The following is a 14,011-nucleotide window of genomic DNA, read 5'->3' as shown; positions in this document are numbered from 1 at the left end:
TGCGTCAACCTAATGAAAAGGGGGACAAAAGTCTTAACATTAGAGAGACAATGATCCCTACTAAAGGGATCTGCATCTCTCCTCAGAGAATCCACAAGCAGTGAGTACTGATTGTATTAGAGAAATAATAAGATTTTACTTACCGATAAATCTATTTCTCATAGTCCGTAGTGGATGCTGGGGACTCCGTCAGGACCATGGGGAATAGCGGCTCCGCAGGAGACAGGGCACAAAAGCAAGCTTTTAGGATCACATGGTGTGTACTGGCTCCTCCCCCTATGACCCTCCTCCAAGCCTCAGTTAGGTACTGTGCCCGGACGAGCGTACACAATAAGGAAGGATCTTGAATCCCGGGTAAGACTCATACCAGCCACACCAATCACACCGTACAACTTGTGATTTGAACCCAGTTAACAGTATGATAACAATGAAGTAGCCTCTAAAAAAGATGGCTCACAACAATAATAACCCGATTTTTTGTAACAATAACTATGTACAAGTAATGCAGACAATCCGCACTTGGGATGGGCGCCCAGCATCCACTACGGACTATGAGAAATAGATTTATCGGTAAGTAAAATCTTATTTTCTCTAACGTCCTAGTGGATGCTGGGGACTCCGTCAGGACCATGGGGATTATACCAAAGCTCCCAAACGGGCGGGAGAGTGCGGATGACTCTGCAGCACCGAATGAGAGAACTCCAGGTCCTCCTCAGCCAGGGTATCAAATTTGTAGAATTTTGCAAACGTGTTTGCCCCTGACCAAGTAGCTGCTCGGCAAAGTTGTAAAGCCGAGACCCCTCGGGCAGCCGCCCAAGATGAGCCCACCTTCCTTGTGGAATGGGCATTTACAGATTTTGGCTGTGGCAGGCCTGCCACAGAATGTGCAAGCTGAATTGTACTACAAATCCAACGAGCAATAGTCTGCTTAGAAGCAGGAGCACCCAGCTTTTTGGGTGCCTACAATATAAACAGCAAGTCAGACTTTCTGACTCCAGCCGTCCTAGAATTATATATATATATATATATATATATATATATATATATTTTCAGGGCCCTGACAACGTCTAGCAACTTGGAGTCCTCCAAGTCCCTAGTAGCCGCAGGCACCACAATAGGTTGTTTCAGGTGAAACGCTGACACCACCTTAGGAAGAAACTGGGGACGAGTCCGCAGTTCTGCCCTGTCCGAATGGAAAATCAAATATGGGCTTTTGTAAGACAAAGCCGCCAATTTTGACAATCGCCTGGCCGAGGCCAGGGCCAACAGCATGGTCACTTTCCATGTGAGATATTTCAAATCCACAGATTTGAGTGGTTCAAACCAATATGATTTGAGGAATCCCAACACTACGTTGAGATCCCACAGTGCCACTGGAGGCACACAAGGGCTGTATATGCAATACTCCCTTGACAAACGTCTGGACTTCAGGAACTGAAGCCAATTCTTTCTGGAAGAAAATCTATAGGGCCGAAACTTGAACCTTAATGGACCCCAATTTGAGGCTCATAGACACTCCTGTTTGCAGGAAGTGCAGAAATCGACCTAGTTGAAATTTTTTCGTGGGGCCTTCCTGGCCTCACCCACGCAACATATTTTTACCACATGTGGTGATAACGTTGTGCGGTCACCTCCTTCCTGGCTTTGACCAGGGTAGGTATGACCTCTTCCGGAATGCCTTTTCCCTTAGGATCCGGCGTTCAAACCGCCATGCCGTCAAACGCAGACGCGGTAAGTCTTGGAACAGACAAGGTCCCTGCTGGAGCAGGTCCTTTCTTAAAGGCCGATGCCACGGTTCCTCTTGGAACAGACATGGTACTTGCTGAAAGCAAATCCCTTCTTAGCTCCCGAGGCCATTAGTCCTCTGTGAGCATCTCTTGAAGTTCCGGTTACCAAGTCCCTCTTGGCCAATCCGGAGCCACGAGTATAGTTCTTACTCCTCTATGTCTTATAATTCTCAATACCTTGGTTATGAGAAGCAGAGGAGGGAACACATACACCGACTGTTACACCCACGGTGTTACCAGGACGTCCACAGCTATCGTCTGAAGGTCTCGTGACCTGGCGCAATACCTGTCCCATTTTTTGTTCGGGCGGGACGCCATCATGTCCACCTTTGGTCTTTCCCAACGGTTCACAATCATGCGGAAAACTTCCCGATGAAGTTCCCACTCTCCCGGGTGGAGGTCGTGCCTGCTGAGGAAGTCTGCTTCCCAGTCGTCCACTCCCGGAATGAACACTGCTGACAGTGCTATCACATGATTTTCCGCCTAGCGAAAAATCCTTGCAGTTTTGCCACTGCCCTCCTACTTCTTGTGCCGCCCTTTCTGTTTACGTGGGCGACTGCCGTGATGTTATCCCACTGGATCAATACCGGCTGACCTTGAAGCAGAGGTCTTGCTAAGCTTAGAGCATTATAAATTTGCTCTTAGCTCCAGTATATTTATGTGGAGAGAATTCTCCAGACTTGATCACACTCCTTGTGTGACTGCTCCCCAGCCTCTCAGGCTGGCCTCCGTGGTCACCAGCATCCAATCCTGAATGCCGAATCTGCGGCCCTCTAGAAGATGAGCACTCTGTAATCACCACAGGAGAGACACCCTTGTCCTTGGATATAGGGTTATCCGCTGATGCATCTGAAGATGCGATCCGGACCATTTGTCCAGCAGATCCCACTGAAGAGTTCTTGCGTGAAATCTGCCGAATGGAAGCGCTTCGTAATAAGCCACCATTTTTACCAGGACTCTTGTGCAATGATGCACTGACACTTTTCCTGGTTTTAGGAGGATCCCGATTAGCTCGGATAACTCCCTGGCTTTCTCCTCTGGGAGAAACACCTTTTCCTGGACTGTGTCCAGAATCATCCCTAGGACCAGCAGACGTGTCGTCGGAACAACTGCGGTTTTGGAATATTTAGAATCCACCCGTGCTGTCGTAGAACTACTTGAGATAGTGCTACTCCGACCTCCAACTGTTCTCTGGACCTTGTTCTTATCAGGAGGTCGTCCATTTTCTTTGAAGACGAATCCTCCTTTCGGTCATTACCTTGGTAAGGACCCGGGGTGCCTTGGACAATCCAACGGCATCGTCTTGAAACTGATAGTGACAGTTCTGTACCACGAACCTGAGGTACCCTTGGTGAGAAAAGGCAAATTTTGGGACATGGAGGTAAGCATCCCTGATGTCCCGGGACACCATATAGTCCCCTTGTTCTTTGCTATCACTGCTCTGAGTGACTCCATCTGGATTTGAACCCTTGCAAGTGTTCAAATTTTTCAGATTTAGAATAGGTCTCACCTAGCCTTCAGTACCACCATATAGTGTGGAGTAATACCCCTTTCCTTGTTGTCGGAGGGGTAATTTTATTATCACCTGCTGGGAATACAGCTTGTGAATTGTTTTCAATACTGCCTCCCTGTCGGAGGGAGACATTGGTACAGCAGACTACAGGAACCTGCGAGGGGGGAAACCTCTCGACATTCCAATCTGTACCCCTTGGATACTACTTGTAGGATCCAGGGGTCCTGTACGGTCCCAGCGTCATGCTGAGAACTTGGTAGAAGCGGTGGAGGGCTTCTGTTCCTGGGAATGGGCTGCCTGCTGCAGTCTTCTTCCCTTTCCTCTATCCCTGGGCAGATATGACTCTTATAGGGACGAAAGGACTGAGGCTGAAAAGACGGTGTCTTTTTCTGCAGAGATGTGACTTAGGGTAAAAAACGGTGGATTTTCCAGCAGTTGCCCTGGCCACCAGGTCCCATGGACCGACCCCAAATAACTCCTCCCCTTTATACGGCAATACATCTTTGTGCCGTTTGGAATCTGCATCACCTGACCACTGTCGTGTCCATAAACATCTTCTTGCAGATATGGACATCGCATTTACTCTTGATGCCAGAGTGCAAATATCCCTCTGCGCATCTCGCATATATAGAAATGCATCCTTTAAATGCTCTATAGTCAATAAAATACTGTCCCTGTCAAAGGTATCAATATTTTTAGTCAGGGAATCCGACCAAGCCACCTCAGCTCTGCACATCCAGGCTGAGGCGATCGCTGGTCGCAGTATAACACCAGCATGTGTGTGTATACTTTTTAGGATATTTTTCAGCCTCCTATCAGCTGGCTCCTTAAGTACGGCCCTATCCGTAGATGGTACCGCCACTTGTTCTGATAAGCGTGTGAGCGCCTTATCCACCCTGAGGGGTGTTTCCCACCGCGCCTTAACTTCTGGCGGGAAAGGGTATACCGCCAATAATTTTCTATCGGGGGAAACCCACGCATCATCACACACTTCATTTAATTTATCTGATTCAGGAAAAACTACAGGTAGTTTTTTCACCTCACACATAATACCCTTTTTTGTGGTACTTGGCGTATCAGAAATATGTAACACCTCCTTCATTGCCCTTAACGTGTGGCCCTAAAAGAAAATACGTTTGTTTCTTCACCGTCGACACTGAAATCAGTGTCTGGGTCTGTGTCGACCGACTGAGGTAAATGGGCATTTTACAGCCCCTGACGGTGTTTGAGACGCCTGGACAGATACTAATTTGTTCGCCGGCCCTCTCATGTCGTCAACCGGCTTGCAGCGTGTTGACATTGTCACGTAATTTCCATAAATAAGCCATCCATTCCGGTGTCGACTCCCTAGAGAGTGACATCACCATTACAGGCAATTTGCTCCGCCTCCTCACCAATATTTTCCTCATACATGTCGACACACACGTACCGACATACAGCACACACATAGGGAATGCTCTGATAGAGGACAGGACCCACTAGCCCTTTGGGGAGACAGAGGGAGAGTTTGCCAGCACACACCAAAACGCTATAATTATCCAGGGACAACCTTTATATAAGTGTTCCTTTTATAGCATTTTAATATATATACATATCGCCAAATCAGTGCCCCCCCTCTCTGTTTTAACCCTGTTTCTGTAGTGCAGTGCAGGGGAGATCATGGGAGCCTTCCCACCAGCCTTTCTGTGAGGGAAAATGGCGCTGTGTGCTGAGGAGAATAGGCCCCGCCCCCTTTTCGGCGGGCTTCTTCTCCGGAGTTTTAGATATCTGGCAGGGGTTAAATACATCCATATAGCCTCAAGGGCTATATGTGATGTATTTTTCGCCATACAGGAATTATACATTGCTGCCCAGGGCGCCCCCCCCCCAGCGCCCTGCACCCTCCATGACCGCTGTGTGAAGTGTGCTGACAACAATGGCGCACAGCTGCAGTGCTGTGCGCTACCTGATGAAGACTGAGAGTCTTCTGCTGCCTGGTTCCGGACCTCTTCATCTTCAGCATCTGCAAGGGGGGTCGGCGGCGCGGCTCCGGGACGAACCCCAGGGCGAGCCCTGTGTTCCGACTCCCTCTGGAGCTATGTCCAGTAGCCTAAGAATCCAATCCATCCTGCACGCAGGTGAGTTGAAAATCTCTCCCCTAAGTCCCTCGATGCAGTGAGCCTGTTGCCAGCAGGACTCACTGAAAATAAAGAACCTAAAAACTTTTTCTAAGCAACTCTTTAAGAGAGCCACCTAGATTGCACCCTTCTCGGCCGGGCACAAAAACCTAACTGAGGCTTGGAGGAGGGTCATAGGGGGAGGAGCCAGTACACACCATGTGATCCTAAAAGCTTGCTTTTGTGCCCTGTCTCCTGCGGAGCCGCTATTCCCCATGGTCCTGACGGAGTCCCCAGCATCCACTAGGACGTTAGAGAAATATATAAAAACACAGGCATTGTTTTTGTGTTTTTATATAACTACAGCTTGAGGCTACACAAGATCCCGGCCGTTCTCTCAGAAACAAGCTCAGCTCTGCTGCATTCTTTGAACCCGTCCCCCTTCCGCTACCTCACAGCGTCCCCGTTCCTCCTGTACGGCTCTTCACTGGGAGTACCGCTCACCCGCCGCCTGCACTGAGAACAGGGGCGGTTAGGGCAATCAGTCCCGCTGCGCGTCACCTCCCGCCACCTGCACTGAGCAGCGGCAGTTAGGGCAGTCAGTCCTGCTGCGCGTCACCTCCCGCCGCCTGCACTGAGCAGCGGCGGTTAGGGCAGTCAGTCCCGCTGCGCGTCACCTCCCGCCTCCTGCACTGAGCAGCGGCGGTTAGGGCAGTTTGTCCCGCTACGCGTCACCTCCCGCCGGAGAAATCAGTCCTGCAGCGCGTCACCTCCCGCCGAAGAAATCAGTACCGCTGCGCGTCACCTCCCGCCGGAGAAATCCGTCCCGCTGCTCCTTCCCTCCCGCCGCCAGCGCAAATCCGGGCGCGGAGAGCTGGGGGTGAAAGAATACATCTTCCGCTCACCTCCCTCCAGGGCAGCGGATGACAGCTGATTAAACAGCTCTGCTGCATTCTTTGAGCCGCGACCGCGATCTCCAACTAGAGTAGTATAACGGACGCTGATTACTCCCTCCTCCGACACAGGTGCGTTTTAGGAGGGCTGTTGGTAAAGAACTGGAGCGCTGGGGAATTTTAATATCAGGAAAATTCAGTGGCGACCATCTGTAATATATAAGAGGCGCCAAGGTGCTGAGAAGGGAAAGCTGTACGCCCCCTATAGTGGAAACATAATCCTGACCAGTTAGATAAAACAGGAGGAGGGGTTTTAGTATTGCTCCCTCTACTGCTGCTTGTGGGTAAATATCTGAGAAAAAGGATTTTCCATGTGTTTTTAATCAAGCATGTTTATGCCTTATATTTTCATGGGAATTCTAATACAAAGACCCTGTGAAAATCATGTAAACGACTAGATATCAACCCCGACCTCAGCACTGAATCAAAAAACTATTGCAAAGGATTTCTATTGCAAAGATCCTGAGGCAAATACGCGGAAGCGAGTGTATACCAACTTTACCATCGTAACTGACTTACAGTTGGATGTGTGAGTTTTGCAAGTCGACTGGTGTTAACATTTATTTATTTAATTATTTATTTCTCTTTTCTATTCCATCTAAGAGAGTCACCAGCCAGGCCATCAGATACCTTTGTTTCCGCCATCTGTCCGTCTTTCTCTTCCTAGGTTAAAGGGTGAAAGTTCTGCGACAGTCTAATATGACGTTTAGTCAACGTGTCTCCAACAAGGTAACAAAGGGAGCACAGGGTTATGGCAGCTCCGGCGTGTGCGATTCCTGCTTAGACAAGGACGCTCCACCTGGGAGCAGTGCTCCGTCTAGGTCATGGGAAGAAGACCTTGCAGATAATCTCCAAGGAAATGGCGGAATCACGCAAGCAGCAATCAGAATGGGCTGCGGGATTCTCAAAGCCGATGGAGACTTCCTCATCAACACCGCCCGCACAAGCAGTAACGAATGTGCACAAGGCAGTTAAAAGACCTCTTCCTATTGTACCAGAATCAGAGGAGGAAGAGGGTCTTATTATTGATACAGAGGAAGGTGAGTTGATGAAACTAACCTAGACGCCAATTCTCCAGAAAGAACAAGGCAATCTCGAGTCTTGGTTCTAAAATTGACGCTGTAAAAGAGATCCTAAACTTTTAAATAAAAGTTACGGAGCCAGAGGATTTTGAATTATGCGATTCCCAACAACCGCGTTCAGAGAGTCAATTTTTGGTAGCAGTAGGTGCAGCACAGAGACCTACGGTCGTCTGTTTTTGGGTTAACAAGGCCATGGGAGCATGGTCTGGACGTATGGTACAGGCTATTGAGGAGGAAAATAGCTTGGAAGAAATTACCCAACGGGCGGAACACATTCGAGAATCGGCTTCATACTTGTGTCAAGCCTCCAAGTATATTCGCAGCATAGCATCGCGCATCTCTGCATCAGCCATGTCGGCTAGACGGATTTTAGGGCTCAGAGAAGAGACTTTGACACCAAGAGGGCGGTAGAATCCATCCCCTTGTGGGGTGAGATACTTTTCGGTCCAGTGTTGGGCAAGTGGATTTCGCAAGCTAACACCTCACCAGAACTGTGGATAAAAATAACCTCATCTTACAGGGGTACACACTGGATTTTCAATAAAAAGCAAGAACGCTACTGACTGCAATTCAAAAATTGTTACGGTCAGAAGTCATTATTCCGGTTCCCGCCTCTCGGAGGAACGGGTTTTCTATTCCAGTCAGCAGGAAAGTCCTTTTTCTGCCTACTCCTTATACGAGAGCCACTCCACAGGTAGGAGAGGTTATTTGAGACCAGCATTTAATTAATTTAGATCGCAGTCCTTTAGAGACCGAGGAAGAGGTTTCGGTACACAAGTACGTGGGGGCAGATGTAGAGGCCGCTCACAGGCAACAGCCAGAAAGCGGGATAAGCCTGCCGACAAGACTGTGGCAGGACGGTCTCCCGCCTCATTTGGGATCCCCCTTGGTGGGCGCACGTCTGGAACTTTTTGTCGTGCCAAAGCCAGATGGGATGGTCAGGCCGTTATTCAATTTAAAAGTTTTAAACCAGTTTTTAGGGGTCTACTGACTCAAGATGGAATTGATCTAGTCGGTCATTGCAGGCTTAGAACATGCATATCTGCATACCCCAATCTGGGCACTTCACCAGGTTTACTTAAGGATCGCACTGGTGACGGATCACTACCAATTCCGACCATTGCCGCTTGGTCTATCATCGGCCCTAAGTATCTTTCCAAGGATCGTGGCAATCATGAATGCAGAATCGACCTTATCTAGACAATATACTTATCAAGGCATCCTCTCAGGTATAGTTGATCGAGGGTGTTCGATCCAACCTCATGCCAACTCCACGGATTCAATTCCTCGGTCTCATCTTGGACACTGTACAATTGAGAGTATTCCTACCAGAGAACGAGATCCAGGACCTACGGAGATTACTGGCTCAGATACTGAGGTCACAAACGGGTTCTCTACACCTCTGTGTACAACTTCTTGGGAAGATGGTGGGGTCTTTTACAGCTCTCCAGTATGGCAGACTTCATTCCCGACCATTACAGATGAACCCCATTGCTCAAGGACCGGGGTCACACTGGTTCTACATCAAGAATCCGTCTTCCACCGCGCATACGAACCTCCTTAATTTGGTGGTCCTTGCACAGGAATCTCCCAGCAGGCAAGAGATTCGGCATTTGGGATTGTAGGATCCTGACGACAGACGCCAGTCTCAGGGGTTGGGGTGCCTTCTTAGAGGAGCATCAGTTTCAGAGCTGCTGGACACTACTGGAGAGCAGCCTACCCATAAACATTACCGAACTGAGAGCAGTTTACAATGCGCTTCTCTTAGCCGAAGACCTAGTCATGGGTCAACACATAAAGATAGGGTCGGACGATGTCACGACAATGGCGTACATATACCGTCAAAGTGGAACAAGGAGCAGGGTGGCGTTAAAGGAAGCCACATAGATCTTGTTGTGGGCAGAATGGCGAAACCTCATCCTCTTGGCAGTGTTCATTCCAGGTGGGGAGACATGGGAAGCGGATTAGCTCAGTCACCAGGACATGCATCCGGGAGAGTGATGCCTACATCCAGGGTTTTTCGACATGGTGGTGATGACATGGGGTCTACCTCAGGTCAACATAATGGTGTCTCGGTAATACCATCAGCTGCCCAGATATGTGTCCAGGACAAGAGATCCAGCAGCAGAGGGAGTGGACGCATGAACCCTCCCTTGGTGTTACAGGAAGATTTCCATTTTTCCTCCTTTCCAACTCATACCCAGGGTTACGGAAGGGTTGAAACGAGAACGAGTGTGGGCGATTCTAATCACACAACACAGACCTGAACAGGCTGCGTTTACCGGCGTGGCTATTGAAATCCAGATCTTAAGAAACAGAGGGATGCCAAGAACTGCCATTCCTACGATGTTTGCCGCTAGGAAGCCAGTCGCAGCCATGCACTACGACAGGATTTGGAAGAAATACATGGACTGCTGTCAGGAACGTGGGTGGAATTCGACGAACTTCCACTTATCCAGACTTCTTTTCCTTCAGGCCCGTCTGGCGCTAGGACTGAGGCTGGGCGCTCTGAGGCTTCAAGTTTCGGCTCTCTACCCTATTTCAACAGCGGTTAGCATCCTTGCCAGAGGTGCAAACCTTTTTTATAGGGGGTTTTGAAGATTCAACCCCCTTGTCGTCCTCCCGCTGCGCCTTGGACCTTAAAAATGGTGTTGAAATTTTTAGTGATCACCAACTTATGAGCCGTTAACAAACACAGACCTGAAATATCTCTCTTGGACGGCCACATTATTACTTGACTTGGCTTCGGCCAGGCGGGTTTCTGAGTGGGGAGCCTTATCGTGTAAGAGTCCCTTTTTAATTTTTCATGAGGATAGGACAGTTCTCCGTACAAGAGCAGATTTCCTTCCTAGGGTTGTTTCGGGGGCTCTCGTCACCCAGCAAATTGTGGTCCCATCTTTCCGGATCTTGCAGATGGGGACGTGTCCTTGGATGTTGTCCGGGCTTTACGGGTATACGTACCAGTTAGGTCGTCCTTCAGAAAGTCGGACCTTTTGTTTGTCTTTCTGATGGGCCAGAGAAGGGTTGGCCAGCATCTACGCAGTCTAAGTTTAGAGGGATTAGTCTTGCCATTATATTTCCTGTGGCGAACAGGTTCTGGTTCAGACTGGTGCTCATACCATGATCAGTGGGTGCCTCAGGGGCGGCTGCCAGAGTTGGTTCCACTATTCAACTTTGCGGGGCGGCGACGTGGTCCTCAGCCCACAGGTTCTCGACCTTTTACAAGTTTGATACCTTTGCTTCCGGAGATTCTAAGTTCGGACGTTTGAAGGCCATCGACAGCACTCCCTCCCTGGGGGATAACTTTGGGACGTCCCCTAATGTATAAGGATGCTCCAGTGTCCCCTAGTGGATGAAAGAGAAAAGAAGATTTTGGTACTTACCGATAAATCCATTTCTCTGAATCCTCTAGGGGACACTGGACGCCCGCCTCGGTGCTGTCAACCTGCTGTATTTAGTAGTTCTTGTTCAAACAGTTCGTAAAAACAGTGTTCGTTTTTCGGTCAAGAGTTTCTTGGTTGCTGTTTGATATGTTGTACGGTTCGGTTCCTCGCCATGTGCTCTAGTATCATGTCCTATTCTCTCAGTCAAATTTTCAAAACTGAGGGAGGAGGGATGTGAAGGGGGAGGAGCCGGCTCGGCTGTGCAGACAATACTAGTTTTGGATTGTGCCACACTTCCGGTTGCAAGCTTCACACCCCTAATGTATAAGGATGCTCCAGTGTCCCCTAGAGCAGTGGTTCTCAAACTCGGTCCTCAGGACCCCACACAGTGCATGTTTTGCAGGTAACCCAGCAGGTGCACAGGTGTATTAATTAATCACTGACACATTTTAAAAGGTCCACAGGTGGAGTTAATTATGTCACTTGTGATTCTGTGAGGAGACCTGCAAAACATGCACTGTGTGGGGTCCTGAGGACCGAGTTTGAGAACCTGTGCCCTAGAGGATTCAGAGAAATGGATTTATCGGTAAGTACCAAAATCCTCTTTGCGCAGTGATTTGTAAATAGTCCTTCCCAGCAGTCTAGATACATACATTATAACTAATCCTCAGCTACTGAGAAATAAAGGTGGTTACTGACCTCCGGTTCATTATTTCCCGAGTAGGTTCCTTCTCGGGGGACTACCGGTCTTCCTTCCAGTCATTTTCACATTATAATATAAACTGTGGCAAGTAACATATTTCAGATGTCCTCCTATTTATATTCACACATCATGTAACTTTCCTTGTATCCGTTACTGTAATGAAGACTTTATGCCAGTGACTATATATTTGTTTAATACAGAAAGGCTTCGTGACTTGAACCTCGGTTCCACGGACAGAAATCCAGCGCAGATGGACACAGCCGGTCAGAACAAGCCACAAAATGTTTGTTTAAATGACGTGTCGTCCTCAAGTTCTTCCGCTCACTGTAAGTGGTAGTGTGACTGTGACCGGCGGACGTGTTTATTCTGAAGTGGGTGCCATAGGTTACTTAGTGATCTGCTCCTCAATACCAAACACTTGGGAGTATATAGTGCTCGGTAACAGATGCACAATACACAGTGTATTTAGAGGAAAATTTGGCGTGCAGAAGCAGAGCGGGGTGCGCTCGGGTTAGTGGGGTGCTATTAGAGTGCTGTTATAGATCTGTATGCGGGAGGGAGCCGCTGATCAGACACCGATGGTGAGGGAGAGGGGACTATCAGAGGAGACGCAACGTGTAGAGGAGAGGTAAATACAGGAGGGGGTGTGGGGTGAGTATATAGGAGATGAGGTGTGTGACGTATGAGGGGCTGCTGCTGAGGTTCTGAGCGGTGACACTCGGGACACACGCACTATGCACAGCCTTACAGCATCCGCCATCTATCTATACATTGGAACCCGCAACTGATGGCGTCCTCTATAGGTGCACCAGGTGCTATTACAGCATCTGCAGATGCTCATAGTGGGTGTCTCAGCTCTTGCACAGTCACGCACACGGATGTGCACCAGGGAAGGGCTTTGTAGTAACGTTCGCATAAAGTACCAGACGGGCGACCGCCACAAGACGCGCCTGCGCCCACCTCTGAATGAGGCCCGGTCACATCAGCGCTGTTACATGTAACCCGTATGAGCTGGCTAGAGGCCCTCCATTAGCCGGGTACGGGTCTCGCTGAGGATTCCATGTAGCTGTTTGTTTCAGTTGATTTTTGCAGGATTTTGTTCCAAGCGTATTATTTTCTCTGCAGATCACAATTCCCAGCAATTGCACTGATTCTTTGCTGATATTGGGCCTGATTCAGTGTTGTACGGACACCGGATGTATCCAGAGACGCAGCTGCTGTGTGTACTGCATCCATCGCTGAATCAGGACATTATATGCTGCTATATTTTGGATAAGAAGTGCCATTTGTGTCTACTCCGTTCCCTTTATGTCTAGAATCCATGTAATGTCGCCCCTGTTCTAGAGCTGTATCTGGCTGGGGGATAATACCCCTTACATGGGTGTTACCCGTGTTACTGGGTCACCCTCTGACATCTCTTTATGATCAGTGACAGAAAGCCGGTATTGTATGTGCCAGACGCTGAGTATACTTATCCCGTGCACCTTCTGTGTCTGTTTCCATAGTTTCTCTAGATCGGGGAAGAGGGGATTTGGAAGGCAAGGAGCGGGCGCTCATGTTGGAGGTACAGGGGCTGAGGCAGAGGCTGGCGTCACAGGCCCGGAAATTACACCCAGCGTCACATTTGCCGGACACACAATGGACCTAGTGGCTGTCTCATTACAGAGGATGTATGCTGTAGTTGTGTCATTACTCTTTGCTAGTGTTATATACAGCCAGTTATATCATGTATAAATGTATATAGTATCAATAAAATCTTTTATCACAAAAGCGTTTCTCCGTTTTCTTTTCCTGATGAGATAATGAAGTATTTTCACTACAAAAATAAAATAAAGAGAAAACCTAATTTCATATAGATTACACTGGTGGGGATCATCTGTTGGCACCTAGAGCAAGGCCTGGGTTCTTCCAGGCATCCAGGACCAGACATTTACTGTGCAGCGTTTGTGTATACCATAACCGATGATGTCCACTAGGTGGCAGTGATATCCTGTCTTGGGAAAAGAAGGTGACGTTTTTTATAGTTTGCAGGGACGACATGTGTAAGATACAGGTGATAACCAAAGTTGGGATTTTCAATAGGGGTATTAAAAGTCTTTCTCACATAAGCTCACAGTAAGGACAACGTAAACATAATCACCAATCACAGGAGAGTGGAATTCTGGGAAAATCCCATTCTCCAAGGTGTCATATGACCAATGGTGCTGGTAAAGCAGAAAGCAATATCCCCAGGTCACTTGTACCAACGCGTTTCGATGCACCAGGCATCTTTGTCAAGGATCCTCTGGAATGTCTTTTATTTTTATAGTCATTTAGTTATTGTTCTAGTCCTTTATTCTCCTGCTTTAACCCATTCAGTGGCATGCCTGGAAAATTTCCGGGCCCAGCTGCGCTGATCAGACTGGCAACCCCGGAAATTTTCCGGTCACACCACTGCTCCCCCTCCCTTCTCCTTGTACTCTGTTCTGACGGTTAGCATTTGCAGAATGACGCA

The 14,011-nt window shown here is 48.5% G+C and overlaps 1 protein-coding gene across 2 annotated transcripts in view; it reads left to right on the top strand.

Annotated features, from left to right (window-relative positions):
* TBC1D31 (TBC1 domain family member 31) overlaps nt 1-13,287 on the top strand; it is a 102,663-nt gene extending 89,376 nt beyond the window's left edge. The window contains exons 20-21 of one of the 2 annotated variants that reach the window (XM_063924436.1): nt 11,718-11,843; nt 13,023-13,287. In XM_063924436.1, the coding sequence (XP_063780506.1) occupies nt 11,718-11,843; nt 13,023-13,165 (269 nt within the window). In that variant the 3' untranslated portion in view covers nt 13,166-13,287. Of the gene's footprint in view, nt 1-11,717; nt 11,844-12,642 lie in introns of both variants that reach the window. The other variant, XM_063924437.1, reaches the window with a different exon arrangement.
* The last annotated feature ends 724 nt before the right edge of the window (nt 13,288-14,011 follow it).

This window comes from Pseudophryne corroboree, chromosome 5, assembly GCF_028390025.1.
Source record: "Pseudophryne corroboree isolate aPseCor3 chromosome 5, aPseCor3.hap2, whole genome shotgun sequence".
NCBI lineage: Eukaryota > Metazoa > Chordata > Amphibia > Anura > Myobatrachidae > Pseudophryne > Pseudophryne corroboree.
The sequence above is the reverse complement of the archived record's forward strand: the minus strand, read 5'-3'. Positions and strand labels throughout refer to the sequence as shown.